Genomic DNA, 23,466 nt, shown 5'->3' on the forward strand with positions numbered 1-23,466 from the left:
GTCCAAGCCACATGGCCAGGCAGATGAGGTCTCTACCCCGTTCTTGAGCGTTCTGGAGAAGAGGTCGCCACCGTCCCTCTCCCAGAGGCATGGTTTAGGGCCTCTCCACACGCCTTGGTTTCCAGCCAGCAGAGTCAGGCCCCGAAATATCACTGACTGTGGGTGAGGACTCGTGCATGCGCGTGTGCGCACACACACAAACTGGCACGACACATTCGGTCATGTTAAAGGACACGCAAGGCTGCACGCAGTGACGCGAACCCCTCTAACCTCTCCAAACTCGGCTCCCTGCAGGTTCGAGACAGCCCGGGTCACTGTCTCAGCGACCCCTGCACACACGCGCGCACACACGCCCGCACACACGCGCACACAGGCGTCCCCCGCTCGCGCGCGCTCTGAAAAATGCTGGCACGAACGCAGGCGCACACTCTGGCGCGGGAGGCGCCCCCGCTCCGGCTCCGTGTTGGGAAGCGGGGGCGGCGGGAGGGGTAGGAGACGTTGGTCCCGCTCGGCGCTCCGCAGTCGCCGCAGCCGCTGCAGCGTCGGGACCGGGACAAGCGAAGCCCGCAGAGGAGCTGCCGCCGCCGGGTCCTTTCGGCGCGGGGCACCCGGAGCGGCGCCGAGACCCGCTTCAGCACCGCGGACAGAGCCAGCCGCCTGGAACAGAGCGCCCGGAACCCACGCGCACCCGGGACCGCCCGGCCGGCCGAAGGCTCGGTGCCACCTGCTCGGTGCAGACATCCCAGGACTAAGGCTCCCGGGGAAGACGTGGCGCCCTCAGCCCGCGGGATCGGGCGCGCGCAGGACGGCCGGGGCGTCCCTCTGGGGATGCGCCGAGGGCCCCGCGTTCGCGCTGCCCAGAGCCAGGGCGCTGCCCGGAGCCCATGAGCACCATGCGCCTGCTGACACTCGCCCTGCTTTTCTCCTGCTCCTTCGCCCGTGCCGCCTGCGACCCCAAGATCGTCAACATCGGCGCGGTGCTGAGCACGCGGAAGCACGAGCAGATGTTCCGCGAGGCTGTGAACCAGGCCAACAAGCGGCATGGCTCCTGGAAGATCCAGCTCAATGCCACCTCCGTCACCCACAAGCCCAACGCCATCCAGATGGCCTTGTCGGTGTGCGAAGACCTCATCTCCAGCCAGGTGCCAGCACCCCCAGGGCTCACGCTGTGCCAGCTCCTGCCCCTCCCCCACCGCCTCCCCACCATCCTCCCTCCTTCACCCGCCATCCCTCCCCCTGTCCCAGTTTCATTCCATCCTTTCCTAGCCCTCTCCCTCCCCTTGAGAGAGGACCCAGGGGGCTGGTCTCACTAGCAGCTAAACACCAGTGTTGGCCGGTTCCCCATCTTAGCCCCAGATCAGTCACCTGCCACCGGGGCTTGTCCTCACAGGGTTTCCAGGTCTCGAGGTCCAGACTGGTGTGTGCAGACATGTGGCCGTTTGTCTGGTCACTGTGTGTCAGGGTGGGGGCGGGCATTCCGGGCCTGCCTGAGAGGTGCCTGTCCCAGCCACAGGCAGGACTGCAGGGCTTTGAACTGGATGGGGCCTGGGGCCATCTTTGTTCCTGCTTGCAGGTCTCCTTCCCTTCCTCCCTCCCCTTCCCCCATCCACAGGTCTGCCTGAGATGGGAAATGGCCCAGGTGTTGAAGCAGGCTGTTCTCCAGGGTGGGAACGGGGACTGCGGATGTGAGAGGTATCAGGGCAGAGCGTGGCAGCCACTGGCAGCCAGCGCTGCGGGGGAGGACACGACTCCCGGGTTTCGCCTGTCAGAGCTGTCCGCCCCCGGGCTGCGCTGCCTGCTGAATCCCAATGAGGCCTCGGGATCACTGCAATGCAGCCTTTTATGTAACGGGCGGGACCGACACCGGTCCAAGTGCTGCTCACACACACTCACCTGACAGGCACGCCACACCCATGGACACACACACTCACGTGTGCACACACATTCATCCATGTTTGTGCACAGAGATGCATAGACTTAAACTAGCACCCCTTCATGCACGTCATCATTGCACAGTCAATTGCACACGCGCATTCACACACAGGCCGACCCCCCATGCATATCCATGAGCACACACATTCCTGTGCCACACATGCAAACACGCGTGCTCACACAAGCTCAGTCATACATACACATACAGACATGTTGGGACATGCAGCATACACACACATACCCAGCACACACTTGTGAGCACCTGTACGGTTACACGCTTGCACACACATGCTCAGGCAAACACTGACCAGGCCCCTCTGGGTGCAGACGGTGGGGGGCAAAGGAGGGAGAACAGGTATGGCCCTTTCTGGGGATCCCTCCTCCAACTTACAGTTTTGCTGTCTTGGGCACTGTTCTCCCAGGGAATAGCCAGTGCCAGGAGCAAAGGTGACAGCAGCAGCTGTCACTCACTGTCACACGCCGTGGGCCAGGTGCCAGCACGGCAGCCATCGCCCCCACCACATGGGCCAGCGCACCCCCGCCCCATTTGCAAAAGCAGGTGGTCCTGTAGCTCAGAGATGGGCAGGCAGAATTGGGACTGACAGGTCCTTCTAATGTGAGGGCAGCACGGAACTGCCTAGCCATCTGCCTCGTCTTCCTGCCTCGGGGGCTGAGCCACTGGTCCAGGCAGGAAGGCCAGGTTTCCTTGAGGATGTGGTCAGTGCCCAAGTCAGAACTGGGTCTTGTTCAAACCGAGCAGGGCTCAGCCTGCGCCTGGAAGACACCAGCAAGGGGCCCCGGGCCTCTAGGCGGCTCCTTGCCCAGCTTCTCCCTCTAATGCTCAGTCTGCGATGTTCGATGCAGACCTTCTGGAGCTGCCCTCCATCTCTGGAGTGTTGGCCTCCGTCCATCTCTGACCCAGGATGAGGGTCAAGTGGGGGGCTTGGTGTGGTTCTCCCCAGCCCACGCTGGGGCAGCATGTACGGTCCCAGGACATGCCAAGGACTGGCCTTCACCCTGCCTCTCAGGGTCTCCCCACACAGCTCAGGGCAGCCCCCCAGGGTGAGGGGCGAGAGGGGAGGCCCTGGACAGGGGGTGGGGGGGAGGGGTCTGTCATCTCCCTGTGTGTCTTCTTGGTCCCAGGAGTCTTGCTCTGCCTCTGCCTCATCCCTATGACTCACTTACACTCAGAAGGTGGGGCTGGGGTCTGGTCCCCCTGCTGGGTGGCCTGCACTCCTGGGGCTGTGTGAGCACAGGCGGTGTCCCCCCGACACTACCCGCCCCCCGCCTTCTGTGTTTAGCCTCTGCTGCTGCTGGACAGCCAGCTCCAGGGCAGTGTCCCCGCTCCCCACTCGAGCTGACCCTGTCCCCTGTGTCCACAGGTCTACGCCATCCTGGTTAGCCACCCACCTACCCCCAACGACCACTTCACTCCCACCCCCGTCTCCTACACAGCCGGCTTCTACCGCATCCCCGTCCTGGGGCTGACCACCCGCATGTCCATCTACTCAGACAAGGTAAGCCTGACCGCTGGACGGGGACCCAGCTGGCTCTGCTCCCGTGTTCAGACCCGGTGGCTCGCTCTGGCAGCCCAGGGCCGCCAGCAGCTGCTGGGGGAGAGACTGGGGGGCAGGTGCTTTGCCAGGATGGGGGGGCACAGGCAGAGGGGCTCAGACCATGGGCTCTGGGCTCCAGGTGCAACAGGGTGATACACTGAGGCACGCTCACAACTCACGCCGGTACACACTCACAGTCTCACAGAGACACACAAACTCGCCCACACACAGGCACACCAGTACACACTCACAGCACACAAACTCACAGTCACACAGACTCACAGATGCTAACAAATCCATACACTCACACCTACACACACACAGTCACACACATTCACAGGGACACTCACATGCTCTTACGTACACACTGACGTTCACACGCATACTCACACCATCACCCACTCAAACATTCATGCTCATGTGCACGCTCACATAACTAACATGTTCACTCCCCCACACTCACGCTCCATCACATTCAGACAGGCCCACACTCACACACTGACACACATGCCCACGCACACTCGGGCACACGGCCCACTGACAGGTGACAGGTGCCAAGAGCAAGCCCCAGGAAGCAGCAGAGGCCGTCGTGGACCAGAAGAAGGGACAGACAGGGCAGCTTCCTGGACAGCGGGACGGGGCACTTTGGAGGAAGGGGCGCCAGGAGGAGGAAAAGCCTAGAAGTGGCTGGGACACCAGGTGGCAGTGAGGGTGTAGTTACCGGCACCTCCCGCTAGAGGGCACAGCTGGAAGAGGATTCCAGGTGAACAGAGGAGGCAGCTCGTGGCTGGGGGGGCCGGCCAGGGGGTTTCGGGCCTCAGGGCTGTATCATGGCCCATGGGCTGGGGGTCTGGTTGGAGTCGCCCAGTCGTGGAGCATCAGCTTGGAGAGTCGAGAGGTCACCAAGTAGGTTTGGCGGGAAACTCACCCCCATAGCAGCGGGGACCTTGCACTAGTTTGCCCAGCCCTCCCGCAGTGTCTGCCCACAGCTCTGGGAGGACTGGTCAGCTGGGGGGGCAGCCTGCTCCACATCTCCCTCCAGGCCTGGTGCCACCTGCAGACAGGCCCGGAGGGGTTGCTCGGCAGGGGACTCCAGCTTGGTGCCTTAGCTGAGGGGCCAGAGGGCTGGGCTGTTGGGGGCTTCCCAGCTCTCCCCGTCTTCTCCAAATCCATCCTGCCGGGAGCCCCGAGTCCTGGATAACGCTGCCTAAGGCACGGAGGTCATCTCAGCCGGGCCCAGGGTGTCTGGGGAGGTCAGGAAGGGGTCCTCCTGGAGGCGATAGGAAAGCGAGGCCAGAGTGAGGGGTCCTCTGGGACGGCCCACAGGGAGGAGGCCAGTGGAGGCCAGGACGGCCACCTGTTCCTGAGGCTCTGGAAACCCCAGCACACAGCACAGGCACCCAAGCTGCTCAGAGGCACTTAACCCTCAGCCGTGAGAAGTGGAGGGCTCCTCCTAGGCCTTCCAGCCTCCTTCACCTCTCTGGGCACCAGGCCCCTCACATGCAAAGGGGAGCACAATGCCTCCACAGAGGAGAGCAGGCGGTGGAGCACAGGAGGGGCTGGGGTGGGGGGAGCCCTCTCCCAGAACAGGACGCCAGCCCATCACGTGCCCCCGCCCCAGATCCAGATTGAAGCCCAGCATGAGGGCAAACCTGCGACCAAATCTTAGAGCTCCACCTTGACCCCACTCCTGGTACAACCCACAGACCATCTGTGCCCAACACGTGGACCAGAAGGGCCTGGTCAGAGCCAGTCCAGGACCCCAACCACAACTCCCTTGCAGCCATGTCACCTGCTAGATGACAGAGGCAAAGGGGCATTCTTGCACTCTGATTCCAAGGCACAAAGAGGGAGCAGGTGAAAGAAGGATCTGGAGGGCTCAGAGGACCCCAGGATCAGTGTGGGTCCCCAGGAACACTGCTCCCTGGGCAGACCCAAAGGCCCTGTGCTGAGGCGGGAGGATCCTTCTCCATCCCCTCCCTGGCAGTTGGTGCACTCAGAGAAGCAAGGCGGGGTCAGCAAGCAACAACCCCTGGACTTGGTGAAGAGATGAAGTATTTCACCCCAAGAGTGAAGACTTCCTCTAAACACTAGTTATGTAAATTTGGGAAGGACCCAGTGGGGATCTTTGAGATGCTGCACGCCAGCGAGAAGTTTCTGATCTCAAGTAGCTCAGCAGCGGGTGGCTGCAGGGGAGGAGGGGAACCACCCCAGGAACAATTCCACAGACCGCCCCCCCCCCAGCCCGTCTCAGTCAGGGTGCTGCTGGGCAAACCGAGCCTCCGGTTCTCAGATTAGATGATGTGGGGTGGGAAGAGAAGCCAGCGGTGGGACGGGAGGAGTGAGGGAAGCGGGGCCCCCGGGGTCCGGGGTCTGGAAGCCGCGAGGGGAGCGTCCGGCCCGCGCGCGCGCGCCCCCTGGCGGAGGCCCCGCCCGCGTCCTCAGCCACCCCGCGTCCCGCAGAGCATCCACCTGAGCTTCCTGCGCACCGTGCCGCCCTACTCCCACCAGTCGAGCGTCTGGTTCGAGATGATGCGCGTCTACAGCTGGAACCACATCATCCTCCTGGTCAGCGACGACCACGAGGGCCGGGCGGCGCAGAAGCGCCTGGAGACACTGCTGGAGGAGCGCGAGTCCAAGGTGAGGCCCGGGCCGGGGCGTCTCGAGCAGAGCAGGAGCCGGCGAGCCGCCGCTGTGTCTGTGGCCCGTGTGAACACCCTTCTCTTTCCATCGTGCATGGTCAGCACCACCACGTCTGGCGAGCGCCCGCCCCAGCCTGTCCTCGGCTCATTTCACTCGCTTTTGCCATTAGTCGAAATCTCCTTCGTGTCAGTCCCTGCGGGGCGAGGGCAGGACCACCTGGAGCTCCGCAAACACCCCGCCCCGCCCCCGCTCCCCTCCCCCCTCCCCTCCCCCCCTCCCCTCCTGGTCCGCAGCGCGCTTCCCAGCCCACACAGGCCCTAGGCTCAAAACTCCCTAGGGCGCTGCCTCTGCCCCCCACACCGCCCCCTCCCAGCGGCCTCCCCTAGGGTGCCCCCTCAGTGCGGTGGCACCACTCACCGTGTCCCCCCCACAAAGGACCCGGTTCCTTCTCTGCTGTGACCCGTGCCCTGTCCTCGTGCCGGCCTCACCTCCGCCGCAGCCCTTCACCTCACAGCTGCCCATCACCCTCCCCAAAGCCCCACCCACGGACATCTGCCGCCCCAAAGCCCAGCCTGGGCCCTGCCCCTCTTCGTGCCCCCCGCTCTCCCCACGGAACCCCACGCCCTTCCCCTCCTCACCCCCCCCCACCATGGGGGCTGGGCTCTGGACTCCTGGGGATCAAGTAGACACCTGGCTCCAACTGACCATTCTACCCAAGCCCGGCGCCCATGTGTGGGCTGTGGAGGGACCAGAGTGGCGTTTCTGGGGGTCCAGGCGACCCCCACCCCCCGCCACCCATCCCCACTGCCAGCCTGAGGAGCTGGTGCTCAGCAGAGGAGGCCTGGGGTCCCGCCTTCACCCAGCCTGGAGCCCTGGGTGTGCAGCACCCAGGCCAAGGCCCCCGGGGTTGGGTGGAGGCCAAGCTGGGCAGAGAGGGAGGGAGGCCCAGGCTGGGGAGGGCCCTGGGAGGCCAGACCAAGGGGCGGTGGGGAGCATGTGCTGTCTGCGAAGTCAGAGTTGGCTTCAATAAGCTGAGTGCCAACCCGGGTCCCCCAGGGTGCCATAGGCCCCGAAGGGAAGAGAGAGCACCAGCTGGGGGTGAACCAGAGGGCAGACCCAGAGGGTCCTGGGGTCCTGCTGCGGGGGACTGGCTGAGTCTGGGAGGGAGGGCTGGCTACGAGGACCGCAGGCCCCACCCCTCCTGAGACAGCACCCAGCGCCAGGCAAGCAGGTCACCTCCTGGCGTGCCCACCTGCGGCTGCACTCACGCCCAGTGCACACTCACGCACACCCCTGCACGCCCAGCCACACATGCTCCCTCTCACAGGCACACGCGGCTGTTCCCACGACAATCCACTCACACGCTGCTCCTCCTGCCACAGACTCGCAGGGACCCTCCACACCTCCGCGGCCCGGGGGCTCGCACACGCGCACGCGCACACACGTACGCTCAGACGGCACTGGCCCTCACTCCCACCCACCACAGACTAACGTGGGCTGATGCTGCCATGCAGACGCCCACAGACGCACACGTGCTCACGAGCCCCTGTCACACCTGCTCTCCAGCGCACACGTGCTCACGAGCCCCTGTCACACCTGCTCTCCAGCGCACACGTGCTCACGAGTCCCTGTCACACCTGCTCTCCAGCGCACACGTGCTCACGAGCCCCTGTCACACCTGCTCTCCAGCGCACACGTGGGCTGACAGGCGCGCCCATCACACACCAGTCAGTGAGGGCAGAGCAGCTGGCCCTCTAAGAGAGGCAGAGGGGGCGCTGGGAGGGGTGGGGGATAGGGGGCAGGGCTGGGGGAGGGGACATCACCCCGTTCAGGACTGACGGGGCTGGGGTGGGTGCTGCTGGCACACCACATAGCAGGTGCCTGGCGGGGGGCGGGCGGATGGGACCCCAAAGGGACGCGTTTGGCTTGGACGCAGACAGGGCCTCCCTTTCTCCCGAACGTGACCGCTTCCAAGAGCGCAGCTCCGTGGCAGGGAGCCTCGGTAGCCCCCACGCCCCCTCATCCCCCAGCACCTCCCCGGCCCCCAGCCCCACCCCGGGCCTAGGTGTTTGCGAGCTCCAGGTACGTGCCCGTCTGCAGACGTGCCGAGGAGGTGGTGTGATTGCTTTAGCGCCGTCATTTTCAACCGTTTATAATCTTCTTCTGTGTCTGCATATTTTCTCTGTGCACATTATTCATCAGAGTAAAAAAAGGAACTATGAAAACCTCGACCAACTGTCCTATGACAACAAGCGCGGACCCAAGGTATATATGCATGGACGTGCACGCCACCCACCGACTAGGGAGCCCCGGCCTCCGGCGCCTCGGCCGCGAGGGCTACTGTGGGCCCAGCCGCGCCGCGCCGCAGGCCCGAGCAATGAGGAGAGCGAGGTCGAGAGCAGGCAGCGTAGGCAGGAGAGGGCAGGTGCCGGCCGCCGGGTCCCCGCAGCCCGCCCGCCGGGCCAAGGGGCAGGCGCGGCCTCAGGAGAAGCTGCTCTCTGGGAAGTGCATGCGAGTCTCCGGGCGCCCCAGGGCTTCCTCGTGGAACCCAGGAGGGAGCCCGCCTGCCCGCCTGCCCTGCCTGCGGTCCGGGCTGCTCCTGCAGGGCCTGCGGACCAGGCCCCAGAGGACCTCCCGCGGTTTTGGAAAAGGCGGCCCAGTCTCCGCTCCCGATTGCGTTCCAAAACTCTTTTCTGTTTCCTGTCCGCTGCACGCCTCTTTCTGAGTCTCGGTCCACTTCAGCTTGCATGCTCAGTGCAAAAGTGAGGCCAGGAGTGAGAGGTGGAGAGAGACGCGGAGAGCAGAGAGCGAGCAGGCTGAAGAAAGGACGAGCGAGGCCAGCCCGGCCGGCCGGGCGAGGAGCCTGGAAGGCAGGTGGCAGTGCAGGTGGCCGGCGCAGGCCGAGGCGGCCCTAGCGGAGCTGCCTCGGGGTTCCTAGCGGCTGCGGCTCGACTCTGGCCCCTGAGGCGCTGCATCCCCCGCCCCGGCCACCTGCTAACCCTCCCGCTCACACCGCAGGCCGAGAAAGTGCTGCAGTTCGACCCGGGGACCAAGAACGTGACGGCCCTGCTGATGGAGGCGCGGGAACTGGAGGCTCGGGTCATCGTCCTCTCTGCCAGGTGCGGCCAGGCTGGTCTTGGGCTTTGGCGTCCTTGCCAAGGACGGTCCCCTCGCACATGTACACTGGGCCTCGGGGATGGGAGAGGGATAAGGCCCTGCCCTTAGGGAGGCAAACGCGGCCCAGGTGATAGATGGGGTGACACGGGGCTCTGGGAGCTGGGTCAGGGAGAGGGCCTGGGGAAGTGACGTGGGGTCTGCGTGTGAGCCTGCGGGGGGAGGACCACAGCAGGGAGAGGGCCGGGGTCCTAGGGCTGAAGGGTTGGAGCAGTTGGACTGAGCAGCACGAGAGGGGAACCACTTAGGGTGACCCGAAAATCAGGCGCTGCTGGATGGGCCTGGTCCCCACCATAACCTTGGGGCTGAGCCCCCAGTAAAAATCTCCCTTTTTGCAAATGGCTGTGTCCTCCTGGGAAGGGAAAGGCCAGGCCACCAGGAATAGGAAAAGGAAGAGCCCTGCCTCATGGGACATACGTGGGAGAGCCTGGGGAGACCCGCCCCACTGTCTGCCTGTCCCAGAAGCTCTGCAGGCTCCAGCAGAGTGGAGAAAAACAGCAGGGGTCACCCTGCAGCCGGCCAGCGGGAGCCAGCAATACCCTGAGTGGCAGGGCAGGTGTCCGTTTGCACATTCAGGCAACAAACCTTTGGCACAGAGCCAGGTGCACCCCGTCCTTGGGCAGAGGGCAGGGTGGGACCAGCTAGGGCTCCTCGGGCTGGAAGGCAGTTAGCAGGCACTGACGCCCACCGCCCTCCACTCATGCACACACAGCACAGGCACTCACACGCATACACACGAACACGCATCACCCGCATACTGTCTACACGTGCACATGCCATATACACACATGTGCACGCAACATGCTTCCATGCCCTCCAGCACACATGCATGTGCCATATACACACCATACACATGTGCACACAGGCCATTCATATGCATACATGGGCACGCTGCTACATATAACACACACAGACATATGCTCACCTAGATACGTGTGCAGACACACCACACATGTGCATGCTCCGCACCGACACACATCGTGCACACTGCTCTCATGCAGAGGTACATACGCCACATACACACCACGTACTACACACATGCGCAAACCCCACACATGCAGCAATACTTACTGTTCACAAAGGCACAGCACTTGTCAGCCACATGCCCACCTCTTGAATCCACGCAAGGCCTCCGGATTGTCAGGCGGGAAGGGACCCCTCCCCTCACACCCGGGGCTCCTCGGACAAAAGAGGCCAGAGTCCCACCACAGCGGGAGACCCGCCTGCCCAGCGTGCCCAGCTCCCAGAGCCTGGGGAAGCCGGCGGTCCCCTGGGCAGGGCAGACGCAGGTCTTCTTCACCCTGGCCCCCCAACCTGACACATGCTGGCTCCCCTCACGAGGGCTGTTGAGAGCGTTTTGCGGAGAGACCCCATTAAGCCAATCTTAATTTTTGACCAGTTTTCTACAGAGTGCTTCAGAGTTTCTAATTTATTTCCAAAACTTTTGTTTTTTAAATAATCCTCCTGAAGTCATCTTTACTGGGATCAGTTATTTCCATAAAACAGTTTGACGGGCCGATCAGGCTTTTGTCTGCAACTGCTTTACTGAAGATATCAATTTACACGGACACGAGCATAGGTGTGTGCTCAATCCCACCAAGTCCAACGTCACAGACCTGGATGGTGTCAAGCCGACAGGCCTCTCCGCCAGGCTTTGTGGGCACCCCTGACAGGGGCACAGCATGCCCTGACACGCACGAATTGGTGTTGCTGGCGATTTTGGCTGGATGTTGCCTGGAGCACTTCTATTTTGTGTTGCTTTCATCCAACAGTAGCGTTCTCATTTAGAGCAAACACTGAAGATTTGCATTTCTTCCTTGAGAAAATTGGGGGCAGACCCCTTAGGGAACCTAGGGCCATCTTAGTTTTCAGGCTCAGCCATTGGGAAAATAACCCAGCACTCGGACAATCTCCCCAACCTCCTTGTACCCCAATGCCCATGCATTAGAGAAGCAAAGTGCCTGTCGTGGTCCAGGCCCATCTGGGACCAAGTTCGGCCCAACAGGGGACAGAAGGTGGGAGTGCCACCAGGCCCAGGGTCCTTGTCCTGACCAGAGAGAGCCCAGCCCTAGGGGACCAGGTCCACAGAGGCTCACTTGTAAGGACACGCCAAAAACTCAGGACCACGTGTGCCTGCGAGGCGAGGCCTGTGCTGTGTCCTGCCAGTGGCCCCAGCCCTGGGTGGCAGAGAGAACACAGCTGCTTGTGCAGACTCCAAAAGGGAGAGCAGGTGCCCTCATCTCTCTCCGGTGGCTTCTGCTGTGTTGCTCAGGGCAGCTCCCTGGCTCTCAGTCCCGGAAGCATCTGACCAACCAGAAAGCCCCCAGCCCCTCAGGTCACAAGTTCAGGCATGGAGCACCAGAGGGGTATGGCTTGTCCGGGAAGTTGCAGGAGTACGGGCTCAGGGGTGGACAGTCCTGGCACAGACCCGACTCTGTCACTTACCACTTGTGTGCCCGGGGTGCCACAGTTTCCCCTCCTGACACAGGGGTAGTACTTCTGCCCGTCTCACAGGGAGGTTGTGAGAATTAAATAAGATGGTCCATGAAAAGCATTCAGAATAGTGCTTGGTACCTGGTGAGCGACTTATCAACCAGTAAGGATCCATCACCATCCCATGTCACCCAAACCCTGCCCACCAAGGGCAGCGGGCCAGCAAGAGATGTCTGGGAAGCTCAGGGGGTCTGGGCCCACCGCTCGCTTCTGTGGGGATCTCCTGGCCCAGGTGCAGTGCAGGCTTGGGGTGGCGGCCGCACCCCATCTCTGCCGTGTCTCCAGACCTCCCTTGGGGGGGGGGCAGGGTTGGGGAAGAGGCCACGTGGGTAGGCCACGCTGCGGAGGAGGACCTGGGAATGTGGAGCAGCCGCTGCCGGCCGCGGGTGGGGAGGGCTGGAATCCTGGCCCGTCACCCCGCTCTGCCCCACAGCGAGGACGACGCTGCCACCGTGTACCGCGCAGCCGCAATGCTGAACATGACCGGCTCGGGGTACGTGTGGCTGGTGGGGGAGCGCGAGATCTCGGGGAACGCCCTGCGCTACGCCCCAGACGGTGAGTGCTGGGCTCCAGGGTCCCGGTGGGCAGGGGTCCCCCACGGGCTCTAAGCCAACGCTTGCCCCAGGCATCATCGGGCTGCAGCTCATCAACGGCAAGAACGAGTCGGCCCACATCAGCGATGCCGTCGGGGTGGTGGCCCAGGCCGTGCACGAGCTTCTCGAGAAGGAGAACATCACCGACCCGCCGCGGGGCTGCGTGGGCAACACCAACATCTGGAAGACCGGGCCGCTCTTCAAGAGGTGGGCGGGGCCGCTCGTCTAAGATGGGCGTGGCCACTCGTCTGAGGTGGGCGGGCTGATCTCCTAAAGTGGGCGGGCCACCGTTCCGGCGTTGGGAACAGTCGCTCTTCACAGGGCGGTCCAGCCCAGCCTGCTGTATCCTATAGATACCGCCATCTTCCCCAGTTTTTTTTTTTTTTTTTTTTTTTTTTTTTTAAAGGATATTTCTTTTTTCTTTTTTTTTTTTTTTTTATAGCTACTTACTTTATTTATTTATTTATTTTTGGCTGTGTTGGGTCCTCGGTTCGTGCGAGGGCTTTCTCCAGTTGCGGCAAGTGGGGGCCACTCCTCATCGCGGTGCGGGGACCGCTCTTCATCGCGGTGCGCGGGCCTCTCACTGTCGCGGCCTCTCTTGTTGCGGAGCACAGGCTCCAGACGCGCAGGCTCAGTAGTTGTGGCTCACGGGCTTAGTTGCTCCGCGGCATGTGGGATCTTCCCAGACCAGGGCTCGAACCCGTGTCCCCTGCATTGGCAGGCAGACCCTCAACCACTGCGCCACCAGGGAAGCCCCCTTCCCCAGTTTTGTCCTCTATTCCCCCCCCTCCACCCTCACCTCCATCTCCACGATGATAATCATCTGCCCCATTTCCAACACTCGGATGTCACTGAAGTCACGGCTGCTTCCATTTCTCCTGCCCCCGCCTTTTAACACTGCTGCCCACCCTGAGACCCCAGCCCACTCCCCAGGATGGCTAACAGCCCTGGGGAGGAGGATCTTGCTTCAGGTGGGGACTGGGAGAGTCCATGGGCCCAGGAGGTCAGACAAGGAATCCAGGTATGGCACCCAAGCCTGTAGAGAGCCAAGGTTGGCCGGTGACCCAAGCGGATGGCCACAGCAGGGCAGGAGTTAACTCAGAGAACCCTGGACACCATAGCACTAGTGTGGGGAGGCCCAGCCCATCACCAACACCGCCACCCCCAAGTAGCATGTGCAGAGCCATGGTCCATGGGGCCCACGACAGGAGCACACACACAACTGCAGATACAGGCAGCATATGTGCACACGTGCACATGCGTGTGTACACAGGTTCAGAGAGGCACATGGCACATCACACATGTGCCACAAGTACATGCACAGGGTTGCACCCCACACAAAGATCTTGTGTGCACACATATATGGCCCAGTAGACGCACCGCACACACACACACACACACACACACACAGGCGTGCACACTCGGGAAGACAAGACCCCAACCCTTCTTCCCCACTGGCTGGTGAACAGCCCACCAACCCACAGAAAGCCCTCAAAACAGGGTCTAGAGGCCAGGAGTTGCTCGGCTGACGTAGCTGTGCTGTGCACCTGACTCACAGTGGGCGGGGCTAACTGCATCCCTGATCATTCTAACCCACACTGCCCCCCTCCAGAGTGCTCATGTCTTCCAAGTACGCAGACGGCGTGACCGGCCGCGTGGAATTCAACGAGGATGGGGACCGGAAGTTTGCCAACTACAGCATCATGAACCTGCAGAACCGCAAGCTGGTACAAGTGGGCATCTACAATGGCACCCATGTAGGTGGGGGTCATGAGGGGGTGGGGGCTGGGGCCTTAGGGTCCTGGGGCCAAGACCCCTGCGTGGCCACCCTCCATCTCATACTCCCACCCCCAGGTCATTCCCAACGACAGGAAAATCATCTGGCCAGGTGGAGAGACAGAGAAGCCCCGAGGTTACCAGATGTCCACCAGGCTGAAGGTGGGGGACCTGCCACCCTGCCCTAGTCTCCACACCCGGTATACTCCATCCTGCCCCTCCGGTGCAGAGGAGGGGACAGTGAGGCCGATGAAAGTGACTAAAGGAAGCGGGGACGGGACCAGCCCCTGCTGCCATTGCACACACCTGGCACTGCAGAGGCAGCAGGGAGAGTGGGTGGAGGGAGGAGAGGGAGCCGCCGGCCCCCCGTCTCATGGGCTCTCCCCAGCACCCCTTCTGACCCAACTCCACCTAAATCTGGGGAAGTCATGTGGGCCAGGACTCCCCTGGGGATGAGCTGATCGGGGACAGGGGAGCAGATGGGTGGACTTCAGCTCCAGTGCTCTCTGCCCTGAGTCCTGGAGATGATCGCCCCATGCTCTTCATCACACCTCCAAGTGGTCCTAGCCAACCCCCCACGCTTAGCCTTCCTGGCCTCCTGCCGTGACTCGGTCTCACTGTCCTTCTGAGCCCGGCCTCCCTACAGCATTCCCTGTGGCCGGCCGTCCCCTCCGTGATTCCCTGGGCCTCTGGGAGCTCCCTTCCCCGGTTGGCCTCATCCCTCACAGCTTCTCTTCCTTGGCCTGACTCTTCCATGCTCCTCTGGGCTCATCCCAGGGTGCCCTCCCCAGAGCCCCTCCCACACTGACCCACACCAGCACCGGGCTGGTACCTGAGCTCACCAAAGGCAAGGACCCTCAAGCACTGTGCTTCTCCCAGTGTCCCCCACAAGGTCCTCAAGTGTCTTTCAACCTTGTCTGCTTTCTGAGCTAGCTCCCCCATGGCCTCTCACCTGGACCCCTTTGTCCGCACCTGCCCACAGGTCACCACCCCCTCAAGGGGCAGAGTGGACTTTCCCAAAGCCAACGCTCAGGAAAGACACCTGGTATTGAAAAGTCTGAGTGTAAAACAGCCAAAACAGTCAGCCAGATGGTCCCACACAGGCTTCGAGAGCCAGATGGCTTTTTACAACTTTTTTTTTGTCTCACTGATTTTTTTGACACTACATTGTTTATTTTTTAATTAATTTATATTGGAGGATAGTTGATTTACAATGTTGTGTTAGTTTCTTCTGTACAGCAAAGTGAATCAGTTATACATATACACATATCCACTCTTTTTTAGATTCTATTCCCATATACAGGTCATTACAGGTTATTGAGTAGATTTCCCTGTGCTATACAGTAGGTTCTTATTAGTTATCTATTTTATATATAGTAGTGTGTATATGTCAATCCCAGTCTCCCAATTTATCCCTCCCGTCTCACTGATTTTTTTTTTTAATATTTATTTATTTATTTGGCTGCGCCAGGTCTTAGTTGCGGCACGAGGGATCTTCATTGCAGCATGCGGAATCTTTAGTTGCAGCATGTGGGATTTTTTTTTTCTTTTTAGTTGCAGCATGCAGGATCTTCGTTGTGGTGTGCGGAATCTTTAGTTGCGGCATGCAAACTCTTAGTTGCAGCATGTGGGATCTAGTTCCCTGACCAGGGATCGAACCCGGGCCCCCTGCATTGGGAGTGTGGAGTCTTAGCCACTGGACCACCAGGGAAGTCCCCTCACTGATTTTTTAAAAGCATGAGCATGTTACTTGCATAATAGAAAACCATGAGGAGAGTTTTAAAGGCAAATAAGCTCCTTCAGGGGTTCCCAATCTCCTGCCCTCTAGGCTGAGGCCGGGGGCTGCCCGCCCTGGAGGAGAAGGGTCCTCTCACACCAACCCCACGTCCCCTGGGACCCCTCGTCACATGCCGTGCTCGGTTCAGCCCCCTTTGCCTGTATCTGTCCTCCGCAACCCCAGGCTTCAGGCCCCTGAAGGACAGGGAGGAGAGAGCTCCCCAGCATGAGCCCCAAGGAGCCCCTGGATTGAAGAGGCCTCGGCAGAGAGGGCGGCATCAGCGGGGAAGAGGAAGGGAGGAAGGATAGATGATCAGACAAAGACCTGCCGCAGGGGAGGCTGAGGCCAGGAGAGGCCGGAACACCAGACAAGGGCAATCCCTGCGGGTCCCCGGACCTGTGCAGGCTCTGAGTGCACATGCCCCTGTCCTCATGGCAGGGGTGGGGGCAGGGGGCAGGCTCTGGGCTGGGACAGGTGTTTTCTCAGCCCTGAGAAGTCAGAGAAGGGGCCCAGGGCAGACTTTAGTGATGTGCAAGCCAAGACCCAAAGGAAAGTGGCCAAGAGCAGGCACGGTGTTTCAGGAGGCCAGGCGCCTTCTGAACGCTGAGGTGGCCTGGGCACGACTGGGGAGTCTGGGGCCCGACCTACTTCCTCAAGCTCCAGAGGGGGCAGTGTGGGGCATTTGCAGGGGGCGGGGCGGGGGGGCGGTGTCCAGGGGAGTCTGGATGCTGAGAAGAGGACAGCACCCCAGGGCAGCCCAGGGCTGGTGGTCCAGGCTGGGTGTCCCCCTCCCCTCCAGATCGTGACGATCCACCAGGAGCCCTTCGTGTACGTCAAGCCCACGCTGAGCGACGGCACGTGCAAGGAGGAGTTCACCGTGAACGGGGATCCGGTGAAGAAGGTGATCTGCACCGGGCCCAACGACACGTCGCCGGGCAGCCGTGAGTGCGGGGCTGGGGCGGGCGTGGGCCGCGGAGGGGGCGGGACGGCGCACCTGCGAGCCCCTCACTTACCGCCCCTCCCCTCCGCCCAGCACGCCACACCGTGCCTCAGTGCTGCTACGGCTTCTGCATCGACCTACTCATCAAACTGGCGCGGACCATGAACTTCACTTATGAGGTGCACCTAGTGGCGGACGGCAAGTTCGGCACGCAGGAGCGGGTACGCGTGGGTCTCTGGGAGCGGGCGCGGGACCCAGTCCAGGTGGACCCGGTCTGGCTAGGGCCAGGGTCTCGGGTGGGCGGGGTCTGCAGGCTGGGTGGAGCCTGGGTGGGCGGGGCCTTCGAGCCAGGGCGGGGTCTGGAGTGGGAGACGCCGAGATGGGTCAGGGCGGGAGCCTGTCCGGTCCGGGGAGCAAGGCCCGCCCGCGGTGGCCGCGTCCCCAGCGGCTGTGTCGCCCCACAGGTGAACAACAGCAATAAGAAGGAGTGGAACGGGATGATGGGCGAGCTGCTCAGCGGGCAGGCGGACATGATCGTGGCGCCGCTGACCATCAACAACGAGCGCGCACAGTACATCGAGTTCTCCAAGCCCTTCAAGTACCAGGGCCTGACCATTCTGGTCAAGAAGGTGGGCAGGGGCCCAGCAGGGCGGGGTGGGGTCCTGGGAGGGCCTGGGCGGCGCTGACGGCCCGTCCTCCCGCAGGAGATCCCCCGGAGCACGCTGGACTCGTTCATGCAGCCCTTCCAGAGCACGCTCTGGCTGCTGGTGGGGCTGTCAGTGCACGTGGTGGCCGTGATGCTGTACCTGCTGGACCGCTTCAGGTGAGCGCGGCCCGGGGGCCGGACACCTCCACCTGCGGGGCGGGCGGGGTGGGCGGGGCGGGCGAGGGGCGGGGCAGGGCTGCCTCTCCCGCCCTCTCCCGCCCGCCCTCTGCGCCCCCGCAGCCCCTTTGGCCGGTTCAAAGTGAACAGCGAGGAGGAGGAGGAGGACGCGCTGACCCTGTCCTCGGCCATGTGGTTCTCCTGGGGCGTCCTGCTCAACTCGGGCATCGGGGAAGGTGAGGCCACGCCCGGCCCGGGCCCCACCCTGCTCCGCAGCCCTCACCCCCCACGCCGGGAGCTGACCGTCCTCTGCCCGCAGGCGCCCCCAGGAGCTTCTCGGCGCGCATCCTGGGCATGGTGTGGGCCGGCTTCGCCATGATCATCGTGGCCTCCTACACTGCCAACCTGGCGGCCTTCCTGGTGCTGGACCGGCCCGAGGAGCGCATCACCGGCATCAACGACCCCCGAGTGAGGCCCGGCCCGGCTGGGGGAGGGGGCGTGAGGTCAGCGGCTGCCTGGGGTGGGGCCGGGGAGCAGCCGCGAGCCGGGCCCTCTGACCCTCTGACCCTGCAGCTGAGGAATCCTTCGGACAAGTTCATCTACGCGACGGTGAAGCAGAGCTCCGTGGACATCTACTTCCGGCGGCAGGTGGAGCTGAGCACCATGTACCGGCACATGGAGAAGCACAACTACGAGAGCGCGGCCGAGGCCATCCAGGCCGTGCGGGACAAGTGAGGGGGCGGGGCGGGGCGGGGCGGGGCGGGGCGGGAGGAGTGAGAGGCTGGCGGGACAAGTGGGGGCGTCCATCTTTCCAGTCAAAGGCAGAGTGTCCAGGCTGGATGGGAGCTACAGGAAGGGGATAGACAGGAGGTTGCCAGGCTGGCGGGAGGGATTGCAAGGGAGCCAGGGCGGCCCGAATGTGTGGGCCCCTGTGACCCTGCCCCTGCCCGCAGCAAGCTGCATGCCTTCATCTGGGACTCGGCGGTGCTGGAGTTCGAGGCCTCGCAGAAGTGCGACCTGGTGACCACCGGCGAGCTGTTCTTCCGCTCAGGCTTTGGCATCGGCATGCGCAAGGACAGTCCCTGGAAGCAGAACGTCTCCCTGTCCATCCTCAAGTGAGTCGGCCCCACTCCGCCCCCCTCCAAGAGCCCCACCCGAGGCACACCACCTCCCCCCACCAGCGCAGCCCCCAGACGCACCCCGCCTGCCGTGCCCCGCCCCCTGCCGTGCCCCGCCCCGCCCCGCCCCGCCCCGCCCCGCCTGTGCCGGCCCAGCGTCGGCTCACATGCCCCGCCCGCCCAGGTCCCACGAGAACGGCTTCATGGAAGACCTGGACAAGACGTGGGTGCGGTACCAGGAGTGTGATTCGCGCAGCAACGCCCCTGCTACCCTCACCTTCGAGAACATGGCAGGTGGGCCCCCATGGCCCCTCGACACCACTGCTGACACTGCGTAGACTCCCCAGGGGGCCGGCTGCCTGGCCCGCCCACAGCTGAGGCACTGGCTCTTGGCCCACAGGGGTCTTCATGCTGGTGGCCGGGGGCATCGTGGCTGGGATCTTCCTGATCTTCATCGAGATCGCCTACAAGCGGCACAAGGATGCCCGCCGGAAGCAGATGCAGCTAGCCTTCGCAGCGGTGAATGTGTGGAGAAAGAACTTGCAGGTAGGGCAGGCCACCCTCCGAGGCCTGGTGCCCACGGCCCGGCCTGGCCCCGGCCCTCCTCCATCCCCGCAGGCCGAAGCGCTGGCTCTGGCTCCCAGGAGCCCGCGTGGCAAGGACTGGAGCTGGGAGCCACAGCCAAGGCCGCGCTGCTGGGGGCCACCCGCAGGGGGCCGCCTCTGCAAAGCCGGGCTTCAAGCGTCCGCCTGGCCCCTCTGTCTCCAGAGTCGCCCACCGGCGCCCATTCCATAGGAAGGCAAACTGAGGCAGGGTAAGACAGGGACCCACCTGGGTGTAGCATGTGAGTCCAAGACGCATCCTGCCCTCGCCGCCCCGCGCCCCTCCTTGGCACCCTCTGGGGACCCCCTTCCCCGCTGCCCTGGTGTGTCCTGTGCTCCATATAACTCCAGTCTTAATTGGCCGGCTGCTCCTGCCTGGCACCCCAGGCTGTGTCTGTGGGAAGTTGCCGCCAGCAGAGGACAGGCTGCACGTGGGGTGGCCACAGCCCACCTGGGACGGGCTCGTGCCCCACAGTCCAGCCCCAGTCTGCCCCATCTCTTCTCTTTCTCTGGGTACCTCCCCGGAGCCTGTGCCCTGGGAGGAAGCTGGTGTTGCAGGGAGGGAGGGCCGGGGCGATGGGGTTGCTGGGACCCCACACCTCTCATCTGCCCACTCTTGCTCTTGGGACCTGGCCGCTGCTCTCACTGGCGGGCACAGGGCCCATCCTGACCATCAGACCCGAGGCCAGGGTCCCAGGAGCTGCCTCCGTCTCTCTGTCACTCCGGTGCATCTCGCCACCTGCCTTCGGCCCCTCAGCCCATTCCTGAATCTTGGCGCGCTTCCTCGGGGGTCAGAGTGGCCGGTGGGGCCTGTGGGGCAACTCCCCCCGTGCTCGGAGGGCTCCTCCTCCTCGGGACGCCCCTAAACCAGGGGCACCTCGGAGCCAGGGAGCCAGGCGGACCTCCCAGGAAGAGAGCCAGATGGGACCCCCCGAGCCCAGCCCCAGCATGAGCGAGGTCAGGCCCGAGAGCCGGGCAGGAGCAGAGGCCGCCTGCAAGTGTCCGACCATCGGTCGGTCCATCCAGCACAGGGAGGCAGGCCGGAGTGAGGGCCCGAGTGGCCAGCCAGGCCGGGCAGCAGCCCCCAAGGAGCAGGCGAGGGCAGGTGTGGCCGCCACCCTTAGCCGTCTAATCACTTATACATATTCATTTTAGGATAGAAAGAGTGGTAGAGCAGAGCCTGACCCTAAAAAGAAAGCCACATTTAGGGCTATCACCTCCACCCTGGCTTCCAGCTTCAAGAGACGTAGGTCCTCCAAAGACACGGTAAGGGGAAGAGCGCCCAGTTCCACGTCTCCGACTCTTATCTCGCCCCTCCGTGTCTGTGTCCCGTGCATCAGGCGTGCCCTCCCCCCTCCCTCACCATCCCACCCGCTCCCACCTCTGACTGCCGTGGCCTTTCTGCCCTCACCTCTACTCGCCCAGCACACTAGGTCTTCTCTCTCTGACTCTCTAGATCTTTCTCTCTTGGTCCTTTCTCCCGCTGGCCCTCACCGGGTCCTCGTCCCCCTGTGTCTCTGCGTTAGTCTGCCCCCCACCCATGCCATGACGCCATGCGCCATCTTGAAGCCGTGTCATGTTGTCGGTCAGTCAGTCAGCCTCACTGCCGCGGGGCTGTGCCCAGGGCCCCGGGAGCCCGGATCACCCTGTCCCGGGCTCCTCACCTGTCAGGAGGCCGCACCACCTCTCTGTTACGTCCGCTTCTCCAGCCTCTCCCACAGAGGCCCACCGCCCTCTCTCCCTCCCTGCGACGTCCGTGGAGGGATGGCTGTGATGTCCCATCCGCCCATCTGTCTGGCCGCCAGCCCTGCCACGCAGACACCTGTCTCACGTGTCTCACCAGAGCCATGCCTGTTGCATTCCCTCCATGTGGTCTCTGTGTGGGCCGGGGCTGGGGGCCGGGCCTGGCTCCATCTGGGTGGACGGCTGGGGCCTGGAGTTGGTACAGGCCCCTGGCCACAGGGGACGTCAGGTGGGGAATGGGTGGGACCAAAGGAGGCGGCTCCCACCCCAGGCCGAGCAGGGGCCCTGCAGGAGGCGTGCCGGCAGCACCCAGGGATCTGAGAACGGATGGAGGTGGCCCTGAAAGCCGTGGCCTCCAAGCCGTGGGCACTGAGGCTCCTAGACAGAGGCTCAGGAAGGGGAGGCCTCTACGGAGACCAGTGCCTCAGCGCCTGACCCCCCACCCCTTCAGAGCCAGGCCTTGCACCTGAGCCAGGGATTCCCTGCCCTTCTGCCTTGGGCAGCCTGTCACTGGCCCAGATGTGCGCGCTCAAACCAAAGGCCCCCCCAGGCTGACCCAGCCTTGCTAGGGGCATCCCCAGGTGAGGAGGGGGCCGCGCAGAGCCAGCGCAGCCCTCAGCCCAGCGGCCTCCCTGCAGCCAGGGCTGGCTTGGCCTCCAGTCCGCAGGAAGCCCCTAACACCTGGGCAGCGTCACCCACAGAGTCTTCTGCTCCAGGGTGGAAGGAAGCAGGATTTGCAGCCGTCACCCCCAGTGCATGGGAAGAGGGGCAGACACAGGACACAGGGCTCCGCACAGAGCCATCTGAGCCCCGGGTGAAGCCACCAGCACGCCCCAAGAGGGGCCTGTGAGGCCTGGCTGCTCCACTCCCCAGAGCTCAGCACAGACAGGGTGGGGGGGGCAGGGAGGGTCTGTGGGGCTGGGAGCACAGGCCTGGGGCTGTCAGGCCCGGGAAGTGGGTGGAGCCGGAGCCAGGGGACCCACCAGGGGGTGCAGGAAGAGGAGGATCAGACAGGAGCAGGGGTGGGGCAGTCGGGGGGCGGGGGGAGAAGGTACCCAGCAGACAGCGCTTTGGGGGCCCGCAGCTGAAAGGAGGAGCACGAGAGTCACGCAGGCAATGGGCCATTTTCTGAGGGCATCACTGAGTCCCACCCACCGTCCCGGCCTGGAGCAGAAATGCAGGCCCCTTAGCTGGTCCAGGTGCAGCTCAGAGACCCTCACGGTGCCTTTCCAGGGACACGCTCCCAGCAGACTCCTTGCCCGAGCCTCCCCAGGGACCATCCTCCAGGCCAGCTCTGGTGCCACGTGGCATCTGGGGCTGGCCTGCCCTGCAGGGGTGACTGGGGACACTGCAAGCTGGGGACTGGGCGGGGGAGGGCAGCCTAGCTCCCACCGTTTCAGGCTGGGCGCCTGCTCGGAGGGAGGCCTGGGTGGGGGGCTCTGTCGGGAGGGGTGGGGTCAGTCCGGCTGCTGAGATCCTCTGCCCCTGTCCCGTGGCTGGTCTGGGCCAGGGCGGCACTGGGCGCTCAGGGCTGGGGTCCCTGGCGGCCGGCGGGGCCAGCGGGTATTGATTGTTGGTTCTTATTTATAGAGCACCGGGGGTGGACGCGGCGCTTTGCAAAACCAAAAAGACACAGTGCTGCCGCGACGCGCTATTGAGAGGGAGGAGGGCCAGCTGCAGATGTGTGCCCGTCATAGGGAGAGCTGAGACGCCCTGCCCGCCCTCCTCTGCCCCCCTCCCCCGCAGACAGACAGACAGACGGACGGGACAGCGGCCCGGCCCACGCAGAGTCCCGGAGCACGACGGGGTCAGGGGGAGGAGCACCCCCCAGCCTCCCCCAGGCCGCGCCCGCCTGCCTGCCGGTCGGCCGGCCGGCCGGTCCCCCCGTCCCGGCCCCGCGCGTGCCCCCGAGTGTCGGGCTAACGGGCACCTTGTCTGTGTATTTCTATTTTGCAGCAGTACCATCCCACTGATATCACGGGCCCGCTCAACCTCTCAGATCCCTCGGTCAGCACCGTGGTGTGAGGCCCCCGGAGGCGCCCACCTGCCCAGTTAGCCCGGCCAAGGACACTGAGGGGTCCTGCTGCTCGGGAAGGCCTGAGGGAAGCCCACCTGCCAGAGACTGCCCACCCTGGGCCTCCCGTCCGTCCGTCTGCCCTGCTGCCTGGCGGGCAGCCCCTGCTGGACTGAGGCTTGGGCCAGAGCTGCTGAGGACGGGTCAGAGCTGAGCTGGCTGGGCAGGGCCGCAGGGCGCTCCGGCAGAGGCAGGGCCCTGGGGTCTCTGAGCAGTGGGGAG

General features: G+C 63.6%; 1 protein-coding gene across 9 annotated transcripts; it reads left to right on the plus strand.

The window, feature by feature from the left end:
• Positions 1 to 476: 476 nt before the first annotated feature.
• Positions 477 to 23,218, plus strand: GRIN1 (glutamate ionotropic receptor NMDA type subunit 1). 9 transcript variants are annotated; one of them, XR_005020393.1, is made up of 22 exons: positions 477 to 1,142; positions 3,315 to 3,449; positions 6,000 to 6,128; positions 8,334 to 8,396; positions 9,150 to 9,250; positions 12,232 to 12,353; positions 12,424 to 12,598; positions 14,004 to 14,148; positions 14,246 to 14,329; positions 16,744 to 16,885; positions 16,978 to 17,105; positions 17,349 to 17,513; positions 17,589 to 17,707; positions 17,831 to 17,943; positions 18,027 to 18,175; positions 18,281 to 18,438; positions 18,661 to 18,822; positions 19,010 to 19,119; positions 19,226 to 19,371; positions 20,583 to 20,693; positions 22,761 to 22,977; positions 23,127 to 23,218. XR_005020393.1 is itself a non-coding variant. In XM_036856325.1 (21 exons), exons 1-21 carry the CDS (start codon positions 885 to 887, stop codon positions 23,193 to 23,195), a joined length of 2,832 nt encoding a protein of 943 aa, XP_036712220.1. In that variant the 5' UTR covers positions 479 to 884; the 3' UTR covers positions 23,196 to 23,213. The 9 variants fall into 9 exon arrangements, 4 of the variants coding, with proteins under 4 accessions (XP_036712220.1, XP_036712221.1, XP_036712223.1 ...); XR_005020392.1 differs by having other exon boundaries at positions 478 to 1,142; positions 5,952 to 6,128; XR_005020395.1 differs by lacking the exon at positions 20,583 to 20,693 and having other exon boundaries at positions 479 to 1,142; positions 5,952 to 6,128.
• Positions 23,219 to 23,466: the final 248 nt, after the last annotated feature.

Source organism: Balaenoptera musculus, chromosome 6 (assembly GCF_009873245.2).
Source record: "Balaenoptera musculus isolate JJ_BM4_2016_0621 chromosome 6, mBalMus1.pri.v3, whole genome shotgun sequence".
Classification (NCBI taxonomy): domain Eukaryota; kingdom Metazoa; phylum Chordata; class Mammalia; order Artiodactyla; family Balaenopteridae; genus Balaenoptera; species Balaenoptera musculus.

Coding starts and splice junctions, on each gene's coding strand:
- GRIN1 (XM_036856325.1), top strand. CDS start 885: ATGAGCACCATGCGCCTGCTGACACTCGCCCTGCTTTTCTCCTGCTCC. Junction 8,397..9,149: donor ACAACAAGCGCGGACCCAAG/GTATATATGCAT, acceptor CTCACACCGCAG/GCCGAGAAAGTGCTGCAGTT. Junction 18,823..19,009: donor GTCTCCCTGTCCATCCTCAA/GTGAGTCGGCCC, acceptor CCGCCCGCCCAG/GTCCCACGAGAACGGCTTCA.